The sequence below is a fragment of the Salvelinus namaycush genome, chromosome 5 (assembly GCF_016432855.1).
Source record: "Salvelinus namaycush isolate Seneca chromosome 5, SaNama_1.0, whole genome shotgun sequence".
In the NCBI taxonomy this organism is placed as follows: domain Eukaryota; kingdom Metazoa; phylum Chordata; class Actinopteri; order Salmoniformes; family Salmonidae; genus Salvelinus; species Salvelinus namaycush.
Window position 1 is genome coordinate 18,284,928 of NC_052311.1, and position 22,693 is coordinate 18,307,620.

Sequence of the window (22,693 nt, forward strand, 5' to 3'; positions counted from 1 at the left end):
GATAGGCCTATCAGTGTCCTTCAGTCTTTCTTGTAACATCCCTCATTTCACGACTCAACACTCCTCAGTCACCTGAGTAAACCATGTTTCTCTTGTTTGATTTTGTCAGTGGGTCTCCGCTGTATTAGAACATGCTGGTCTTTACTAATGTAGCTTTGGCTCCGTTCTGTCTTTGCAAAGAGGACAGTACGCTGGCGAACGGTCCACCCAATGAGTCCGGGATGGAGGTGATGGTACCCGTGGCGGAAGCCCAGCCTTGACTCGGTGTGTTTCCACACATGCCGGGAGCCACCGACGTCTTCACTTGGTCCACTTGTCCGTTTCCGCTGGAAACGTTGACCTGGCCACCGGTTGGACTGGGCCCGCCGCAGTTAGAGGTTGGGACAGAGTTGGGCCCCGGTCCTCCCGTGCTGTCAGGGTCGGTAGATTTGGCCTCTTTACTGTCTTCTTCCCTAGAGTCCGACTTCTTCCCGGAGCCGTTCTTGGCAGCGGCAGCAGCAGCAGAGGCCGCGCGCTCTTGCTTACGGAATTTGGCGCGTCGGTTTTGGAACCACACCTAGAAAACGAAAAACGGGTCCATTAGATTAAATAGTCCTACTGTATGTGTAAATGACTGAAACCAGTCATGTTGTCAATATTAGATGATGCAATATGATACATTGACCGTCGGAAAACAACTCTCTAATGTGTAATTATTCACACATAATCAAACAACAGTGTAAGCCTATGAGTTCTGTATGGGCCTAATGTTGGTGAAAGTATTTTTAAACCATATCAATGTTTTAAAACCCCACAATAATAGTAGGGTACCTTGTTCTTAATGTGTGGAATGACTCGAGTTTGGAAAGATGGTACACTTTGACGAGGTGATAGCATAGCCTACCTGCACTCTGGCTTCAGTCAAATCGATTTTGAGCGCCAGCTCTTCACGTGTGTAGATATCTGGGTAGTGGGTCTCAGCAAAAACCCTCTCGAGCTCCTTGAGCTGTGCGCTGGTAAAAGTGGTCCGAATGCGCCTCTGCTTTCTTTTCTCGTTCAGTCCGCCATGATCCGTAAAGAGTTTGTAAGGAACTGCGGGAATGAAATGTCAACGTTAAACGTATTTGCAACGGCAATAGCTGTAGAGTAATAGTAACATATAATAACATGTAATTACAAAGTTGTCAGATAAAAATCTATCCGAATTAAGAATGATTCTGTTGAAAATCGAGTTATGTTGTTATTATATTCTATAATCTGTTAGAATACTTGTGGGTTAGTGTTAAATGAGACCAGTGATGTACTGTAATGTGGTTAACTGTAATGATAAACAAATCTTTGCTTTGATATTGGGGTTCAAGTTTGGAAACTTGTCATAATGTTGCCATCCGTACCGGTTGTTGCTACTGTAACTCCAATTCTGTGTCAATAATGAGCTTTAGTCTTTGGTTATCTAATTATTTGAAGCTTTATATCTCATCGCAAAGTAAATAAATTATGCCTATCATTTTGGCAGCTTAAGATAATGTTGTTGGCGGTTTGGGTGTGACTGGGATAGTGTAACCCCGTAACTGAATTACCGCTTGCCTGCAATCGCTTCTAACGTGATAAATTCTTTCATTTGTGTAAGCAAATTTCGTTTGGTAAATACTAAACACATTTCCATTTTCAAATGCAATCAAGGCGTCCTATATACCCGGGTACAGACCGGGGAGTGGTGAATAAAGTTGGCGGTTGCTTACCTGCGGCGTATGGGCTGCTTTGGTGGTCCCGCAGTGTCCCCAGACTGCAAGAACCCGGCGTAAGAGACGGGCAGCCGGAGGTAGCCCCAAACGTGGTCCTGATCGGATTGTACTGAAACCCACTGGCTTGACTGCACGAGCTGAAGTCCGCATAGGCTGATGCCAAGCTCGATGTGTCCATCCCGGCCATACATGACTCGTAGGCAGAGGAATTTAGGTAAGAATACTCCATTTTATACATTTGAAAAGGCTCAGTGGATAAAGAGAGCAGCACTTCCAAGGAAAAAAAATCTAAACTTCAAATTTGATTACAAAAACAATGATAATGACACGAGATGAAATGGGGAGAATTGACTTGCTTGGATTTGACTGTTTTGGAAAGAGGCTAGATCGTGGGTAGATGTGCACTGCTCGGCGCCTGCTCCAAAACTGGCCTCCTTTATAGGAGCTTCGCCCTGTTTTATGAAAAGCCCCCTAAGAGCCGCCTAGCCTCAGGTCTCTAGAGCATATAGTCCTCATAATAAACTTGGCTCTTTCCTCTTGGACAATGGCAAAGCGTTTGGTCTTATTGCTAGCGCTTTTACATGACAATAACTCATCAGTCTATTGGGCTGGCACTGGGGGCCCGCGCTGTCCAACCTCCCTATCATTGATCCCCTGCATCTCTAATTAGAATTTAATACCACACCATTATGCGCCAAGCCCAACCCCCCCTCCCCGCGCGCCATCCACCCTCCTCTCTAACCACGGTCTTGCTCTTTAATTCAATCACACCACTTGGAAATAATGAAAGTTGGGTGACGATTCTCTCTGATCCAATTTTCCCCAAGCTTTTAAGCCTTTTAACCAACAGTATACCTTAGGCAGAATTTCTGATAGTATTCCCTCTCTCTTTCTTGGCTTGAAGTGCGGATCATTACGCATGATGTAACATTATTACAGAAGGGTGGATTGTATTTTTTTTGTTTATTATTATTATTATTATAGTTACTACTATTATTGGGCTATTGTTGTTATTTTGCCCTGCCACCGTCCAACCCTAATCCTAACCCTGCCATCGTCTAACCCTGCCGACGTTATTGTCTCTTGTTGTCTCAACAAACTAAATGAAAGCAGTCTAAATGAAAACCAGAATGGTAGGCCTGTAATGTTAAATGTCTTAAATGCCCATTATTGGATATAGGCTATTCCTATAGGAGATAATGGATGGGTATAGGCTATTCCTATAGGAGATAATGGATGGGTATAGGCTATTCCTATAGAACAATTATGATATATTATTTCAATTCCGTAAGGTAAAGCCACAGAATACGTTTTATCTGGAGGGAGGGTGTGGGGGTGTAATTCGTTTTATTGCATTAATTATTTTCTTCATTTAGCCAATAACTTATTTCTAATGAAAGTAACTAAGTGGTGAGCAAGTCATCGGACCTTTTAGGCTGATATTAGGCTCATTTGTCTTTGGTAAGGTGTTTACCCGATCCTGTTGTTCTATCATTGGATCAAGTTCGTGCCTATAGCCTGCATGTCGACGTTTCTGTTTTGTCCACACACTATTTCTCAAAACGCATTCTTGCCTTTCTAAAAAAATAAAATGCTGTGTGGCAACATTTAATTTGTTGCACAATGTTTATTTTTCTTCCACTGAAATAGTATCTAACGGGAGTGTATCAAAATTGTGTCTGTCTAGGCACAATTATATTTTCCGCATCAATTGAAACGGATGTTCGCAGTGAGGCTATGAAAAATAAATTGACATGTTGCACATATATGTAGGGTTGGTCAACTCAAAAGAGCCCCTATAAGATTGTCAATTTGAGGGTTAGGCTATCATTCAAAGTATTTATCTCCGTTTTTTTTACCATGAAAATGAAATGAAGGCATCGGCCAAAATAGATCTTTCATTCTTTGAAATAAACGGACAAAGGAGTCAGAAAGACTTAGCAACAAAAAGTCAAATAACTACCGTTTGACCCTTTGTTGGTGTCTCCAGAAAAGAAAGTAGGCCCATGCATTTCTTTCTGAAGTTCAAAATAGTAGATGAAAGGTGCATTGAACAACAAAATGGGTATAACATTGAAAATGCTATGCTAATAAAGTCCTATGCAATCGATTATTTTTTTCCACAATTGCTGACGCGTTTCAGTGTCTTTCCCTCTTTTCTTTACGCGTTACCCATTCAATGATGAACGACAATAAAAAGTTAATTCTTTCTTGACACAACCTAGACCCTTTTATGTAAATGGTTTCTCTTTCTTTTTCATTCTACACGAGAGTTGTGACTAAAAGTTGTAGCCTACCAAATGGTTAATTTGATTATTGAAACCAAAGACCAACTGGTTCACCGGCCTCCCTCCACGCGTCTGGCACCGCAAAAGAAGCCATCTCTAGGAATTAATCTAATAACTGACAAAGAACCGAGAAGTCCTTTCTGATATTTTGCCGAGGCAAATAGAATTATAGCTTTTGCCATCCGTTTCTCTCATTCAAACGGCTCTTTATTCGACCGGCCTATAGTCCACCATAGTCCACCAACCACTGAAACGCCCTCCTTTATATTTTCAACGTCTCCCTTTATTCTATCAACTGGTTTCCAAATCTGTTGGGCGGAATTAAATGTCAGAGTTAAAACCTTTGATATTTTGATTAGAGAATGTTAAGCCCGTCCTCACTCACTACATTTGTAAGACACACCCACAGGCACACACGGCCTATAGGCTACACACACGTTTTCAAATAGGCCTTAACTAAATTAAATAAGATTCGAAGTGGCTGGAATAAAATTACGCATTACACTTTCGGCATTATGATGCTAACAAGTCAATATATGATCTCCCACTTGAAATTAAGCACCACCTGGAAAACAAATATCACAAGTGCATGGAATCCGTGATTTACAGTATCTTAATGGCTATTTAATAAAAGTGAACCTGCGGTTAATTTGTGACCAAACGACACATAAATAGCAGCGACCATATGCTATCACTTAAATAAATCAGGACAAATGCGATGCGTGCGAGACCCTACATTTTCATTTGCAAGTGCCACACAATAGCCGGAGACATTTAAAAGGCGGAGAAGGAACTCCTCTCCTTTTAGTGTGCGCTATCGTTGCTCAGCGATATGGGAATGCGGGTCGACAGGAGGACAAAAAAGAGGAACAAAATGCCATTGTCTGTGGATGGATTGGAGGTATCACACTCACAAAAAGGGGAAACACAGAGGGGGATGTAGACATTGGGATGGGAGGAACCTCTGTCACATTGAACATAATGTCTTACTAGGGCTGAGGAAAACGTACCGCTATCAAAACGGTTATTAATAAGGGCGTATGTGTTTGAGGAGGGGTCGAATCACAACCCTAAGGCAATGTTGATGACAAAGCGCAACATAAAATATTCATTTGGCTTGTTCTCCTGACAATTTCGTCTGATATCTCAATTTGATATTGAGATTAGAAAGGCCTATACTCAAGTGCTAAGGGAAAAGAAAACGCACAGCACCAAAGATCAAATAAACGAATATGGGCTCAGAATTGTTTACAATTTTACCACTGTGCAATGCAGTGCCCTTGGAGACTTGTGGTATTTTTCAAGTGCAAAATGTAGCAAAATCACACTAATCTCGTATAATAAAGGAATTATGGGCGAATTTAATTAATATGTGAATGTTTTTCGATATCGAATCTATAGCAATATGGGAAATAATTTGGCACATAAGAATTCCTTATTAGACCTAGCCTATTTTCCCCCTTTATTTCCTACATCCATAGACACAACATCTGAACTGACATTATTTCCAATGTCAAAATAATACTTTTATAGGCCTACAAGTCAAGAGACTGCGACGAAGATGCTGATGGTGTAAGAATGTGATTTTAGGATGTTCCTGCGAAAAAGGATCTGTGGCACGTCACTAGGCTCATCACGTTTCCACGTGCACAGATGAAAAGTGACATCTGGGGAAGTAATACATTCAATTAGAAGAGCGCGGGCCCGCTTTTTCGATATATGCTCGAAAGGTTTCACACACACAAAAACGTGTGGTGCACTGTCCTGAAGACAAGAACAGGGTGGGCACTTTGTTGTCGAAGACCTCAGGAAGAGTAGCTGCTGCTTTCGCAACAGCTAATGGGGTTCCTAATAAAATGCCAAAATAACCTGGTCTTTCAGCCCAGCCTCACATTCAATTCGCGCATATATGTACAAAATGTATTTCAGCAGATTTCGTGCGTTTTTGTGCATTTTTGGGGTGGTTCAATTCGTTTGAAAATACACGAATTTCTGTGCTACTTAATTCTTGCGAAAATACACGAATTTCTGTGCTACTTAATTCGTGCGAAAAGACACGAATTTAACCAGTAGGCGACACACAAGCCGTTGCAACAACCATAGACGCGATCGCCTGTATTTATTTATTTTACGTTATGAATATATAGATATTTTGTCTTTTTTTAACCATTTAACCATAAGAGGTTATATATATATTGTCTTTATTTAATCCCTATTAAAACATTGTGGTTTTATGCCTATATGTACTGTTTTCGATTTTTTCTGAACTGACTTTTCAGGATAGAATGAATGTAAGCAATGCATGATGGTTAATGGTGTTTTATTCGGTTGTAGTTCCATGTATTTCTTAAAAAATAAACGTGTAAACCATTTTTATTGAACAGAATGTAACTGAAAATACAATGGCAGCCTTGCCATTGTCCATCAATAACAAAACATTTTTTTTTCGTATAACATTTGGGGAAACGTATGCAGTCATTGTAGTCTTACATTTTGTTGGCCAACCAAAATTACCAAAACGTTAACCCGTAATAAGGCTAGGGTGGCTGAGTGTAAATACATGGCTCTGAGTGTAAGCACCTTTTCACTAGAAACGTTCTTGTGTTCAAATTACCGTCAGTGCGAAATAGCTAGAAAGCTTTCGTATTTCCACTTGGCTGCACCTACGGTTACGATAACGATAAATCAAGTGCAATACCTGCGTCGACCTGTGTCGAGCAGCAAAACACCGGAAAGCTTCTAGCCTACCGGAAAGTTACAAGAAGAACAAGAATAGTTACCTCATCCGGTCATGTGACACTCTGGATGCCCCCTAAAAGCAATTTCAACCGTTTTGAAAAATGACGCCTGGTAACCCCAAAAAAATACCAGGTGCATGAAAAGTTTGGACTTCGAATATTTTTTGAAAACCTCCATAAATCACTCAGGCCATTGACTCGAGAAGAAAAAACATAAAATATTTTCCAGAAGAAAAAACAGAATATTTTTTGAAAACCTCCATAAATCACTCAGGCCAGCACCCATTGATTTGGGGCGGTAGTATAGCGCTCCCAGAGCGGGTATGGAAGTCTGGATCCCCCCTAAAAGCATTTAAGGCTCTGTGTGTGTGTGTGTGTGTGTGTGTGTGTGTGTGTGTGTGTGTGTGTGTGTGTGTGTGTGTGTGTGTGTGTGTGTGTGTGTGTGTGTGTGTGTGAGAGAGCTTTTCTTTGACATCTGTTTAGCGAAATTACTGATTTACAGTTCATGAGGGTTGACCGATTCACACATTTAAAGTTTTGGAAAGATCTGACTTTTTTAAACCTTCGAAACAGCACCTATGACCCCATTTTAAGGCACTTCCGGTTGGCACAGGAAGCTATAAGTAAATACATATCCTGATCGGGGTATGCTTTTACAGAATCCTGAGTTTTAAGTCTATACGTTAAGAACTGACTGATTTACACAGGGTTGAATGCACTATATATCACAAACTGCTGGTTGGGTATGGCAAAACACTTTTAGGGTGATTTTATCACTTCCGGTTGCTCCAGGAAGCTTAGAATCAACACAGGTAGACCTCATAGTGGCTTGATGGATTGTCATTGAAGACAGGTTCATAAGACATTCATAACCCACATAGGCTTCAGGTTGAATTTAGGGGTGCAGGCAATGTGTTCCTATGGGGTGAGATGTCATTGTAAACTGTTTGATGTAAACACCTTCTTTTAACTGTTAAGGGTTAATGCCACACGGTCAATGTTAGGCTTGCACAGAGACCTTAGGAACGTTCCTGAGGTCAAATTGTGCTTCTAAATCTTAACAGTTCTCTCTCTGTCTCCCAAAAGCAAAAGACTTGAAATGTAGGTCAAGGGTCATCTTCTTGTCACTGTCGCTGCGCTCAGACCGAGCAAGCTACGGTCAAGCGGGGCATCTCGTTGAACTCGGCACGGCTATGGTGATGTCATTTTTAGTGGTGATTTCAGAATGCTATTTTGGTGGTTTTTCACTGTTGAAACATATTGCAAATGCACAAAAGTCAACTAGCAAGTCAGTGTCCATCAGCTAATTAGATATTTTCAGACACCAAACTGATACCATCTGACTCCAAACTCACTTTTTCCAACTCGTTTAGAAGCCAACTATCACATATTTCAGAGCAGGCCCAAAATTCACAGCGCCTTCCATTTAAACCATAATAAAACAAATAATACGTAGTTATGTTCTAGCTGCGGGTCCAGTTTTCACATTATGTTTAGCCCTATGTGAGGCGACCTCGAATCCCAAGTTTCGGCTCGATAGGTCATTCGGTGCCCGAGCAAAACCTTAATTGGTGCTGAAATTCCACTTTTTTCCATGCCTTGCTACGGGGTCCTTGAATGAGCTATCGGACAGAAATGTCGGGGTCCGTCTCTATGGGCCGAGCCGGTTTCAATGCACCTAGTCTTGCAACTCTGGGACTTTTCTAAATGTCACCATTTTGTAATGCTCAAAATGAATTGAAGTCAATGCAAATGCACCGAGGCTTTTTATCGGTCCGAGAACCTTCTAGAGCCACATAACTCACCGTGCTTAATCGACCTGAGCTCTAGAACAGGTTTGTAAAGTTTCAGAACTCTAGGTCTGACGGTTCTTTAAAAGTTCAAACAAAAGTAACTATTGCAGGCACTGTCTGCCTCTAAGCCCCTCAGTGTGTCACTCCATCCTTTCTGTGTGGGTGTGTAAATTTTTCCTTGAAATCTGATGGGATGAATGACTGATTTACAGTTCATGAGGGTTGCCTATTCACATATATTAAGTTTTGGAAAGATTTGACTTTTTTAACCCTTCGAAACAGCCCTTTTGACACCAATTATGGCACTTCCGGTTGGCACAGGAAGCTGAAAGTAAACACATATCCTCATTGGAGTGGGCTCAGAATCCTGAGTTTTAAGTCTATACGTTAAGAACTCACTGATTTACATAGGGTTGAATGCACTATTTCTCTCAAACTGCAGGTTGGGTATGGCAAACACTTTTAGGGTGATTTAACCACTTCCGGTTGCTCCAGGAAGCTTAGAATCGACACAGGTAGACCTCATAGTGGCCTGATGGATTGTCATCGAAGACAGGTTCATAAGGCATTATTAACCCACATAGGCTTCAGGTTGGATTTAGGGGAGCAGGCAATGTATTCCTATAGGGAGACATGTCATTGTAAACTGTTTGATGTAAACACCTTCTTTTAACTATTAAGGGTTAATGCCACACGGTCAATGTTAGGCTTGCACAGATCGGGAGGACCTTAGGAACGTTCCTGAGGTCAAATTGTGCTTCTAACCTTAACGGTTCTCTCTCTGTCTCCCAAAAGCAAAAAACTATGAAATTGAGGTCAAAGGGTCATTTGGGTCCTTCTTCTTGTCCCTGTCGCTGCACTCAGACCGAGCTAGCTACGGTCAAGCGGGGCATCTCGTTGAACTCGGCACGGCCTGGAGATAATGGCAATGCCATTGCAGGCTTTGTGTGTCTTTAAGCACCGTACTTTTTCACTCCATCCTTTTATCCCCTTTTCTTCGTGGTATCCAATCGCTAGTAATTACTATCTTGTCTCATCGCTACAACTCCTGTATGGGCTCAGGAGAGACGAAGGTCGAAAGCCACGCGTCCTCCGAAGCACAACCCAACCAAGCCGCACTGCTTCTTAACACAGCGCGCCTCCAACCCGGAAGCCAGCCGCACCAATGTGTCGGAGGAAACACCGTGCACATGGCCCCCTTGGCTAGCGCGCACTGCCCCCGGCCCGCCACAGGAGTCGCTGGAGCGCGATGAGACAAGGATATCCCTACCGGCCAAACCCTCCCTAACCCGGACGACGCTAGGCCAACGGACCTCCCGGTCGCGGCCGGCTGCGGCAGAGCCTGGGCGCGAACCCAGAGACTCTGGTGGCGCAGCTAGCACTGCGATGCAGTGGCAGAGCTTCGAGACCCACTTAAAAAATGTTCGTCTGAACACACTGCAACTGGATCTGTAACTTTTTTTTTTTTTTACTCCTTTTTGTGAACATGACCAATTTGTCAATGTACGATTTCTCTTAAATTACGATAGATAAATGGCTGTTTCTTTTTTTCCTGACACCGTATGCTTATGTACTTTGACGTGAAGCGGTCAAATTAGCACCCTACTTTACGTTTTTGACCTTTAATCCCAGAAAAATGGCCATAACTCAAAAAGCGTTGAGGCCTCGACGCCATCTTGTTCGGGGCCAACTGTCCATTACGTCTTCGAAATATTTTCCGTTTAGGAGAAAAGGCCACATGCATTTGCAATGTGCTTGTGCATTTGCAATATTATTTATTTTCCCTCTGGTGGGAATTTCCTAGACTGCGGAAAAATGACCAAAATGTGTTATTTTTATAAAACGGAAACCGAACGTCCGAGAGATTTAGTTTGATGACTTCCTGAAAGATCTCTCCCCCGCGCACGGCCCGACGCCGTCCGCGAATTTTAGAAACGTTGCAGGACGTCTAGTAAGGGACCTTACATTTGCAATGTGGCGTTTCTCACTAACCATATGGCGAGTGCTAAAATGTTCCCTTAAGGTATGGAAAGGCCTTGGAAAGGCCATAAGTGTAAGCCAACATAATTCATTATTTTACATTAACATGTAATACATGCATTATGAAGAAAATGGTGTAATTTAGGCTCCACGAAATATGAAATGGGTTATGAAGAAAATCGTGTATGGTTGCCTACATGACAAAAAGGCGTTCTGATTACAAGTGCACCAGTATCCAAAGTATTAAGCGAAATCAAGCACAGAAAACAGCATTGGCATTAATAAAACAATATTTCCCACGAATTAAGTCGCAGGTAAATGTGCGTATTTTCTCAAAAATTCTGTTCAGCAAGTCTAAAACAGTACATATAGGCATACAACGACACATTTTAAAACATGGTTAAACAAAGACAACATTTCTGTATATTCATGACGTTGAATTAGCCATTAAGAAGAACAAAAATGAAATACAAATTATCGCGTCTACATGGTTGTTGCAACGGCTTGTGTGTCACCTACTGGTTAAATTTGTGTCTTTTCGCACGAATTAAGTAGCACAGAAATTCGTGTATTTTCAAACGAATTGAACCACCCCAAAACACCCCAAAAATGCACAAAAACGCACGAAATCTGCTGAAATACATTTTGTACATATATGCGCGAATTGAATGTGAGACTGTGTTGCGTCTTTTGATAACTATTGTTATTTTGCAATTAGTTGTGGGAGGCCTGATGCATAGTGATGACGATATGGTGAAATTTAGGATATGTTGATGACGATAATAGTGTGTGGTGATGATAATAGTGATGATTATGATTATCTTGAGCATTAATCAGCCATCTTCGTTCGTGAGTTGATCAAAGCAAGTTGATCTGATCCAATTGCAAGATATAGCATCTAATATTCTCTATGAGGTTATCCATATCTTCCAGAGTCAAGCTTTGGCTGACTGACGGTCACTTGCCTGGGTCGAAGGCTTGTGGTCTGTCTGCCCTCCCCGGGTTGCTCCTCTGCATATGAGGCCCACGTGACCAAGAGACCAGCGACTAGACTAGCATAAACATATTATTCCACAGGATAAGATTAGCAAATACATTGCCCTCAAACGCGGCCCAGGCACGAGCGAGAGCTAGGATAAGAATCAATTACTAAATTACTCCAACCTCTAAATCGACATTAACGGAGAGGAATGCCATCGTCCGGCTTGAAATAAGATTATGAAAAGATGTGATCATTAAATCTCTTGCCAGTGTTCAAGAATTTGATTAATAAAGTCGTCCAAAATGAGATGGTATTAAATTCTTATCGGAGTCCCTTGTCATCATTTCATCTCGTTCTGTTTAACATTGGTCAATGGCCTTCATGCGATTTCCATCTGTAAATAAACTTAGTGAATCCTCCCCTCCTCGATACATTGTTTATCGCAGTTTGGCGGATATGACTGCATGCCTACTCCATGAGATAAAATCGGGAAATATAAAATATAGTCCACAGTTTTATGATAAGATGCATTCATGTATTTTGGCCTATTTGTTTGTTTTATTTATTTTATACAAACAAATATAATGTATTTGATAGCCTACCAATTTGTACTTTAGGAAGCCTTATTTCACGCATTTTACGCATATAGCCTATGTGTTTGTTCAACGTTTTTCACATGTAAACCCCAAATGTACTTTTGGGAACTACTTCAACTCAAGCTGTCAAAGCCTAGTTGTCTGTTTATTTCTCCCCTAAGTAGCCGGGTGGGGTCGTCATGTGTCAGGCAGGGGCGGGCAAGGAGAGGGCATATTTTATTTAGCATAGACTATACTGGCATTATTCCCCCCACATTAGCAATTGACAATTATTAGCTCCAGTCTCATAAATCAGCTGCGTGGAGCGTTATTATTGTTGAATTGAATGGCTGTTGGTGAAGTGAGGGTCAGTGTCATTAACTATCCCCCCGAATCCCAGCGCGTTCCTCCCCCGGCCCCCTGAAGGCATTTGGGGCTCAATACAAGGCAAAGACCTGCTGGCTAATATCGCCCTGTGGTCGGGCTAAAAGCTTAATCACACATGCATTAGCAAGAGACAGCGGGCCATTGTGTACACGTAGGTTTACTGGAATTAAGCGATTAATGGCCGTCTAGGGCGACAGGGCACCGCATCGAGAATGATGGAGCGCTTTTTAATGTTAAAAACAAAAATTGGCCTATGAGAGAGCGGATGTCGCGCTGACTGGTGGGGCGTCAAGGGGAGCGGCAATTACAGTGAACCGACTCTTCCAATCCATCATAAAACGTCAAGGTCATTGTGACATTATATTGATTATTGTATCCCTGTGCATTGTAATGTTTTTTTGCTTTGCTATTATAACTATTCCAAAGATACACACATGTAAACACCTGCCATGCATTACAAAAGCTTACCAATTTGTCTCGCCTCAAGCAGTAGACCTCTTTGTTTTCATTCTTTTCAGGTTTGATGGCTTAACTTGTAACTTCTGCATTACAGTTATGTTTGTATGAGACATCCCTTTAGGCTAATTATTATACTGGCCCTTTATGAATGAATCATCATGAATAATTCAAAATTAGCCCAAAAGAGGAAAGTGTTAATATAATTAATTAGTCAGGCTATAATATCCCGGCAACATAATTCTTGAATAAAAATTATATCTATTCACATTCTGCAACTCATACAATATGTCATGCACATATGTTTGTCGGATGTTGCTATAGGGCCAAATGTTGAATTTATTACAATAATATATTCAACACATTTGTCTTATATTCCACATTCCACAAATTGCTTTAATTTATATTGGTAATTAACTTGCATATTGCTAAATTGTTGAATCTAAGGTTTCAGCCTGCAGAAGGTATCTATTTTCACAAATAGGCTTGACTGGGTAACCTATCCAGTCTATCACCTAAAATACTGTAATCTACTAGTGCGTTTATTTATTTCCACCTCATTTAACCATAACTTCATTCTGGAACTCAAAACCTCAGCTGAGGCATCACTCCCCAAAAAACACAAACTGGGTTTCCAGGATAAGTCCAAAATCTATTTTTTCTTGCACTGCAGGTTCAGGTTCATACTCAATAAAACAATATAGTTTGAACCAGAATCAATTCTACTGCATATTAATATACACATTTTCTCACTGTTGTTTTAAAAATGTATCCTTAACCCAATTATGATTGGTTTTGATTGAATAGTGCCTTCAATTCCCACAGCCGCCAGCCAATCGTAGTGCCTGTTGATCAATCAACGCTAATTTGATTGGATGTAATCCTTAAAGAATAGCCAGATGGACCAATCGGATGCAGTCTGCCTGGCTGAGCCGCTGATTCACTTCCTGTTCCCAGAAGGCCCCTCTCAGTAAGCAGAAAACGCTCCTGTACTTCCCTCTCCCAGCCTCCCATGAGATAGTGTGACGTGTGTGACAAATTGCTGGATGTGCAGTTTTCTGAAGCGAAACCAACATGCCTCTCATCATCATAGGGCGCAAATTTGATCAGAACACACCCAGAATCCCCAAGCTATCTGATGATGAATTGGTGTATCAGAGATTATGTTTATGCATCAGGCACAACTCTCACTGGTAAGTGAGAGTAAATTGCCTCTCAGCCAACCATCTGGCTTGGGATTCCACAGGGGTGAGTACTGGGTCCACTCATCTTGTTAATTGCAGAACATTTCCAAAGAACATACTTAAAGAAGATAGAGGTTATCTAATATCTGGTGTTGTTCAGATATACCCATCCAACTTTTGCTCACAGAAAGTCCACTTCAGAGAAGAAATAGACAAGGTATTGACTTAAAATCATTATGGAACCAAATCCAGAATGCACAGGCGCTTTCCAGAACCGGCTTCTACTGTTTGGTATTCACATTGTCTTATACAACAAGACAATTTGTTGAGTAAGCACAATAGTGCAGCCAAAATAGATTTCTTATCCAACTGGTTTTGCAATTACAGAAGAGTTTTGATCTATTATAGCTCAAACTATAGAATACATAGGATCTTTTATACAATACATGGCCGAAGGTATGTGGACACCCACTTCAAATGACTGGATTTGGCTATTTCAGCCACACCCATTGTTGCAATCTCAATAGACAAACATTGGCAGTAGAATGGCCCGTACTGAAGAGCTCAGTAACTTTCAACGTGGCACCGTCATAGGATGCCACCTTTCCAACAAGTCAGTTTGTCAAATCTCTGCCCTGCTAGAGCTGTCCAGGTCAACTGTAAGTGCTGTTATTGTGAAGTGGAAACATCTAGGAGCAACAACAACTCAGCCGCGAAGTGGTAGGCCACATAAGCTTACATAATGGGACCGCCGAGTGCTGAAGCACGTAGCGTGTAAAAAATCTTCTGTCCTCGGTTGCAACACTCACTAGCGAGTTCCAAACTGCCTCTGGAAGCAACGTCAGCACAATAACTGTTAGTCGGGAGCTTTATGAAATGGATTTCCATGGCTGAGCAGCCGCACACAAGCCTAAGATCACCATACGCAATGCCAAGCGTCGGTTGGAGTAGTGTAAAGCGCGCCGCCATTGGACTCTGGAGCAGTGGAAACACGTTCTCTGGAGTGATTAATCATGTTCTATCATCTGGCAGGCCGACAGATGGATCTGGGTTTGGCGGATGCCAGGAGAACGCTACCTGCCTGAATGCATAGTGCCAACTGTAAATATTTTGGTGGAAGGAAATAATGGTCTGGGGCTGTATTTCATGGTTCGGGCTAGGCCCCTTAGTTCCAGTGAAGGGAAATCTTAACACTGCAGCATACAATGACATTCTAGACGATTCTGTGCTTCCAACTTTGTGGCAACAGTTTAGGGGAAGGTTTTTTCCTGTTTCGCATGACAGTGCACCCATGCACAAAGTGAGGTCCATACATACATTGTTTGTCGAGATCGGAGTGGAAGAACTTGACTGGCCACAGAGCGCTGACCTCAACCCCATCAAACACCTTTAGGATGAAATGGAACGCCGACTGGGAGCCAGGCCTAATCGCCCAACATCATTGCCCGACCTCACTAATGCTTTTGTAGCTAAATGGAAGCAAGTCCCCGCAGCGATGTTTCAACATCTAGTGGAAAGCCTTCCCAGAAGAGTGGAGGCCGTTATAGCAGCAATGGGGGGGACCAACTCCATATTAATGCCCATGATTTTGGATTGAGATGTTCAACGAGCATGTGTCCACATACTTTTGGCCACGTACCATAGCTACATCACCTAATCATGTTTAAAAATATATATATATATTTAACCTTTATTTAACTAGGCAAGTCTGTTAAGAATTAATTCTTATTTACAATGACGGCCTACCCCGGCCAAACCCTAACCCAGACGATGCTGGGCCAATTGTGCTCCGCCCTATGGGACTCCCAATCATGGCCATTTGTGATACAGCCTGGAATCGAACCAGGGTCTGTAGTGACGCATCTAATACGGAGATGCAGTGTCTTACACCGCTGCGCCACTCGGGAGCCTGGTGTGTTGTTGTGTTCAAAAACTTTCTCTCATGCATTTTTCCATTAACGCAATGACCTCCCACGTTATGACCTGTGTAGGAGCTCATATGAACAGCTTTTATATGACTTCAGCTACTGTATGTTGGCTTGGCTAGCGCTTGGTCTAAGATTTAACCAACCCACAGAATGAAAACCAATATCCCTGGGGTGATATAAAGTATCACTCGGAAGACAGAGCAAAGCCTAAGAGTTGCAATAAAGCTAATGCAATAAAATAAAAAGATTTTCTGAATAAAAGTGGGATGGAAGCGATAGCCTGAAATCTCTATTTACAGACCCTGGGAAGAGGTGGCAGTATGATGAAACAAAATCCTGCAGCAAGATCATATTAGATTTTCTGAGGGCGGATGCTAAAAACCTCCCAAAACCACCACTATATATGCTAGGGGAAATTGATAGGCTATTTATTCATTGCTGATACCATGCTCAGGAAATCATGTTGGTTTTGATTCAAGTTTCAGCCTGCCCTGCAAAAAACTTCAAAATATACAGTTGAAGTCGGAAGTTTACATACACTTAGGTTGGAGTCATTAAAACTCGTTTTTCAACCACTCCACAAATTTCTTGTTAACAAACTATAGTTTTGGCAAGTCGGTTAGGAGATGTACTTTGTGCATGACACAAGTAACTTTTTCAACAATTGTTTACAGACAGATTATTTCACTTAAAATTCACTGTATCACAATTCCAGTGGGTCAGAAGTTTACATACTGTTCCTTTAAACAGCTTGGAAAATTCCAGAACATTATGTCTTTAGAAGCTTCTGATAGGCTAAATGACTAATTGACATCATTTGAGTCAATTGGAGGTGTACCGGTGGATGTATTTCAAGGCCTACCTTCAAACTCAGTGCCTCTTTGCTTGACATCATGGGGAAATCAAAAGAAATAAGCCAAGACCTCAGAAAAAAATTGTAGACCTCCACAAGTCTGGTTCATCCTTGGGAGCAATTTCCAAACGCCTGAAGGTACCACGTTCATCTGTATAAACAATAGTACACAAGTATTAACACCATGGGACCACGTAGCTGTCATACCGCTCAGGAAGGAGACGCGTTTTGTTTCCTAGAGATGAACGTACTTTGGTGCGAAAAGTGCAAATCAATCCCAGAACAACAGCAAAGGACCTTGTGAAGATGCTGGAGGAAACAGGTACAAAGTATCTATATCCACAGTAAAACGAGTCCGATATAGATGGCATCAAAATAGATGGCATCATGAAGGAGGAAAATGATGTGGATATATTGAAGCAACATCTCAAGACATCAGTCAGGAAGTTAAAGCTTGGTCACAAATGGGTCTATCAAATGGACAATGACTCCAAGCATACTTCCAAAGTTGTGGCAAAATGGCTTAAGGACAACAAAGTCAAGGTATTGGAGTGGCCATCACAAAGCCCTGACCTCAATCCAATAGAAGACAGGGAATTTTTAGTAGGATTAAATGTCAGGAATTGTGAAAACCTGAGTTTAAATGTATTTGGCTAAGGTGTATGTAAACTTCTGACTTCAACTGTATATCATACAAATATTTTCACACCTAATTGAAAGTCAAAGTGCTTGGAAAAGTATAGAGAATTTTTGTAAAAATGAAACTCTTGCACACTGGCGGGACAACCCTGTATATGGTCAGTGCCAAAAAGTTGTTTTAAAGGGGCAATCTGCAGTTGCTACATCAATTTTCAGATTTATAAATTAATGGTATGTACCCATTGTTTCTTAAAGAGTATAACTTATGCCTAATGAACTTAGTTCAACTGTCGTACCCAATCAGAACCCAAAATATACGCTTGTTTAGTTAACAAAGTAAATGTTAACAAACACTGTGCAGATTACTTTAAAAGGGAAATCTATTAAAAACATGGAGCAAGTGTGCAGGAGTTTAAAGTGAGCAGAATATATACACTTATGAGATTGAGGTGTAGTCATACTCTAAGGATCAGTAACGAGACTTCAATATACCTGCCCACCATTAGGCCTATAAACACTATTTCCCCTCGCATATTTGTCTTTCCTCTCCTTCCCCCTATGTCCATGTTTGTGCGACCGACGTGCTTCCATCCCTTGAATCTGAATCATGTGGGACGGAGCACTAGTTGGCCACGTGGAGGCAGATTGATGTCATTGTCTCGGCACACTGACCTTTGCTGTAATACCCACGGCAGACATCGCAAACTCTCACATCAATTTAGCCCAATTGGATGTGGCATGTCTTGGCTAACTCGATTTGTCGAAAATGCACCTGTCTCTGCCTTCTCTCCCTATAGATTTCGCTGAAGTGGGGGTGGGGGGAGGAGTAGAGGAGGGGAGGGAGGGTTGGAGTGGAGCTCCTGCCTGGATGTAGCTCTTCACCCCCTCCACCGCTCCCTCCATCTCTCTGCAGTAGCACACCCGCGTGTGTCTTCCCTTTCCAAGGTCTGGCCAGAGCGTCTCCGAGCAGCAGAAGGAAAGCCATTAGATAATCTGATTAGGGAAACGTTAAAGGAGATGTGGATTTAAACAGGGAGGAGAAGAAGAAGGGAGAAAAAGTTTGAGGTGTTATTAAGGTTGTTCATATCTTATATGGTGTGCGTGTGTGCGTGTGTGTGTGCGTGTGTGCGTGTGTGCGTGCGTGCGTGTGTGCGTGCGTGCGTGTGTGCATGCGTGCATGCATGCGTAATAGAGAGAGATATCAAAGGAGAAAGGGTATTGATGGTGTGTGTTTGACTATTGATAGGCTATATGTGCATGCATGCCTGTGTGTCGGTGTCTGTGTGTATCTGCATACCTGTGTGTGTGTGTGTGTGTGTGTGTGTGTGTGTGTGTGTGTGTGTGTGTGCGTGTGCGTGTGCGTGTGCGTGTGCGTGTGAGTGTATGCGTGTGTATGTGCATGCGAATGTGTGAGTGCATGTGGGTGTGTGTGTGTGTGTTATGCAAAACAGTGTGATCTTTCAGAGATGAATAATGTGCAATGGGTTATGAGCATTAGGTAATGATGTTCATGCTGTGAGGTGAGTGATGAGCACTAACACAGTACGCAGAGGCCCTCCGTATGTGTACACATAGGCATACATACACCCCGATAAACATCTCTAACACACACAATTGATCACACAAACATGCACATATACACACACACAACAGATGTTGAGATAACAGTCATATCTGTTGGCCTTATGGATTTGCACTGCAGGGATATTGACAACCAGGCAGTGGTCATGTGTGTAGAGACAAACCTCAATTTTTTACTTTCACATTCACTTCCAGTTTTCTCAATCGTGTACAAGCATTTAGAATTTCGTGCAGTAGTATTTACTGATTATCGGAAACAGGGAACACAATGATTGGATGTTCTGTAAATGCATTTGAATATTTGATCATTGCTGTTCTTCTATTGATACGTTTCAACACAGACCAACAATTGCTTGTACGTGAGAAAAACTCTAACACTGATTTCTGAAATCACCTTCTGGGCAGCACACACTGAAAGACCATTGCATACCAACATGTCAGTATTGCTCATATCAATCAACTGATGTACCACTGTAGTCTTCACCTTACTAATATTAAATTGTGACTCAAGCTTCATATTGGTATGAGAATAACCAATCAATCAATTAGCCAATCAATCAATACATTTTTACTGTCCCTAGAGGGAAATTTGGTTTACAAGCAGGGTAACAGGATAAACCACACACAATCCATCCACAATACAAATGTTAAAACCAGCCCACAAAGTACACACCACATTATACATCACAACATCATCATACAGCATTTACTGATGTTGGTTCAGTCGTTCATTGATTTGTCACCCATTTTGACAAATTTAGACTAAACACTGTCTGTTCTCAACCTTCCTGCAGTTACAATGGATGTTACTGTGGAGAGAGTAAAGTAAAGCTGTGTCCTCAGTCGTCCCCTCGAAGTTCAACTGAGTGTGTGAGAGAGGTTAAGTTATAGCTCCAGTGGCACCACCATGCCTTCAGCTTTGCCCCCTGTCTATTGCAGCCATAGCCAGACATTGGGGGTCAATGTCCCCATCATCCCTGTGAGTGCCCTGAGGCACAAGACAACGTCATCATTATAACAGAATGGTCTATGATCCATTCCTCAACTTACCCCCCCCCCCCCCCCCCCCCCTCACACTATGTAGTCCCCATCGTGGGTCCACACAGCCACACAGTGAGTAACCTGTTCCAACAACCCCCCCCCCCAGAACCCCAGACTGACAGTGGCCCCCACCTCTCACCCCCACCATCCCCTCTTCCCTTACCCCCAACACAAATGCTGAGGCATCACAGTTCCTGAGCACACAGTCCTGTCCTATAGCCCCCCCTGACCCCCTGGTGTCCCCCATTATAGGCCAGTCAGAAAGCTTTTAGGGGTCCGGTAATGCTGAAAGATTGATGGCGTAAAATGGGGTGGAGGAAGAAGAGCAGGTGGTTAAGAAGAAAATGTCCTGCTTAATGGGTTACGAAGAATGTAATTCAATAATTATGAAAAGTAACTCAGGAAGGCAGGGATGGATGGTTTGTGGATTCGGGAGTGTTCAGAACGTTAGGGGTGTTGTACGCATGCCAGGTCCCTTCACTTCCTTCTCCCTAATGGTTATGTCAGACTAACTTCCTGATTCCTGCTATGACAGCTTGGATGTATAGCAGCCAATAAACGTATGGCAAACTGATGGTTATTTGATAAATGGAGGATTGATAATGCTCTTTTAGCATCCATAAAGTTGCTGTAAAATGTATTAGGAAAAATAGCTGCTATATTTAGTCCAATAGGACCAGAGAGCAGTTGGTGAAACATATAGAGTGTTTCAAGATAATAATATTTTAATTCGTGCTTAGGTTTTTCCAACTGTGCCAAAGTCCAGTATTGGAATGAACCCCCCACAAAAACATAACAAAACCTAGAACCACAAAGTGAAAGAATGTCTCTTACAATATCAACTGTTTTGACATGTGTGTTAGTGGGGTTTTTTATGTTTACATTTTGAGTCGAATTCTCCTTCCTTGTAGTTAAAACATCATCAATGTACAGACAATAACCTGAACAATGATGGCAGTGATTGTGCAGAAATTCTTGATTTACACTTGTTATCTAGCTAGACTATGAAGCATAGATATGAAAACACAGGTTTTGTGATGTTTGCTAACTAGTCTATGAAACATAGATATGAAAACACAGGTTTTGTGATGTTTGTTAACTGGTCTATGAAACATAGATATGAAAACACAGGTTTTGTGATGTTTGCTAACCAGTCTATGAAACATAGATATGAAAACACAGGTTTTGTGATGTTTGCAAACTAGACTATTTTGATAACTTCTTCAGCCAAACAGAATGATCAACCGTGTCAAACACCTTTGACAGGTCAATAAACAAGGCAGCACAGCTCATTTTAGCATCCAAGGCATTGACAAGATTGTTAACAACTGGCGTGGTTGCTGTGGTAGTACTATGCCCAGGCCTAAACCCTGATTGGTTTATATTAAACATACAATTATCAGATGAAAAGAACGAAGTTGTACATTAACCAACGATTCAAGAATCTTAGCTATAGAAGGTAGTCTTGAAATGGGGTACTTAACAAGATCATTTGTATCCCCACCCTTATGGAGTGGCAGCACATATGCGGATTTCTATGCTTTTGGAAGTTTTGTCTAATGTTAGCAGAGCAGCCAGGAGTTATTTATCAGTGAATTTCCAAAAATAAAATTATTGACCGGCATTTACAATATCATTCAATAGATTTTCACCATCAACATCCAAACTACTCTTTCAAGAGCTGGTTTTGAAGAAAAATATTCAAATATATAGCCCGCAGAGATAAAATGGGGATTAAATGCATTAATTATATCAATTTTGTCAGGAATAGGGCCAGAATCTAAATGTATTTATTGGGGGAGAGAAGAGGAGACACAATCCTTCAGTGAAATAACAGCTTCCCAAAATGTAGCTGGGTTCCCTGTATATTCAGATAGTGAATTAACATAATAATCCGATTTTGCTTTTGTAACTAGTTTTACGCACAGATTTCACAATCACCTGATAGACTGCCAATCTGGGACAGAGTCTGTGAATCTAACTACCCTAGCTCCAGGAAAACAAAGTGTATGGGTATTTCGGACTTCCACCAATCTAACCATGGAGCTTCCCATAATAATGGTTGACGGCTGTTGTCCATTTCGAGCCGGAGCCCTCAGCCCAACCATAGCCCCACCAGATATGAAAACATACAGGTAATGTGATGTTTGCTAACTAGACTAGGAAACATAGATATGAAAACATACAGGTTGTGTGATGTTCTATGTTAATAAATATCTTCAACATACTGTAATGTCTAAAAAAGCTTTCTCTTCTATCCATCCACTTGTTTTATCTTCCAGCTTTTTATCTAACTCTCCCTTCCAATACCCAGGGTCTATTCTGTTCTATGCCTGTCTTCTTACTTTCCCTCTGCAAGATGTATTGATCATTTCCAGCAAAAATACAATTTCAGTTTATTCTACAGAGCAAAAAATCCAATAGTGCAGTCTTCAATTCAATTGTGTTTTACCAGAGTGGAGAACAATAAACAGTAAAAGGACCCAGCTCCAGACATTCAACATGAGATTATTGTTCAAAAGAGACCTGATACAATTACAGGAA

The 22,693-nt window shown here is 41.6% G+C and overlaps 1 protein-coding gene across 1 annotated transcript; it reads right to left on the reverse strand.

Moving 5' to 3' along the window:
* Positions 1-124: 124 nt before the first annotated feature.
* LOC120047411 (paired mesoderm homeobox protein 2B-like) lies at positions 125-1,962 on the reverse strand. The gene is made up of 3 exons (XM_038992929.1): positions 1,722-1,962; positions 884-1,071; positions 125-556 (listed from the first exon to the last, which is right to left on the reverse strand). Exons 1-3 carry the CDS (start codon positions 1,960-1,962, stop codon positions 125-127), a joined length of 861 nt encoding a protein of 286 aa, XP_038848857.1.
* Between the last annotated feature and the right edge of the window lie 20,731 nt (positions 1,963-22,693).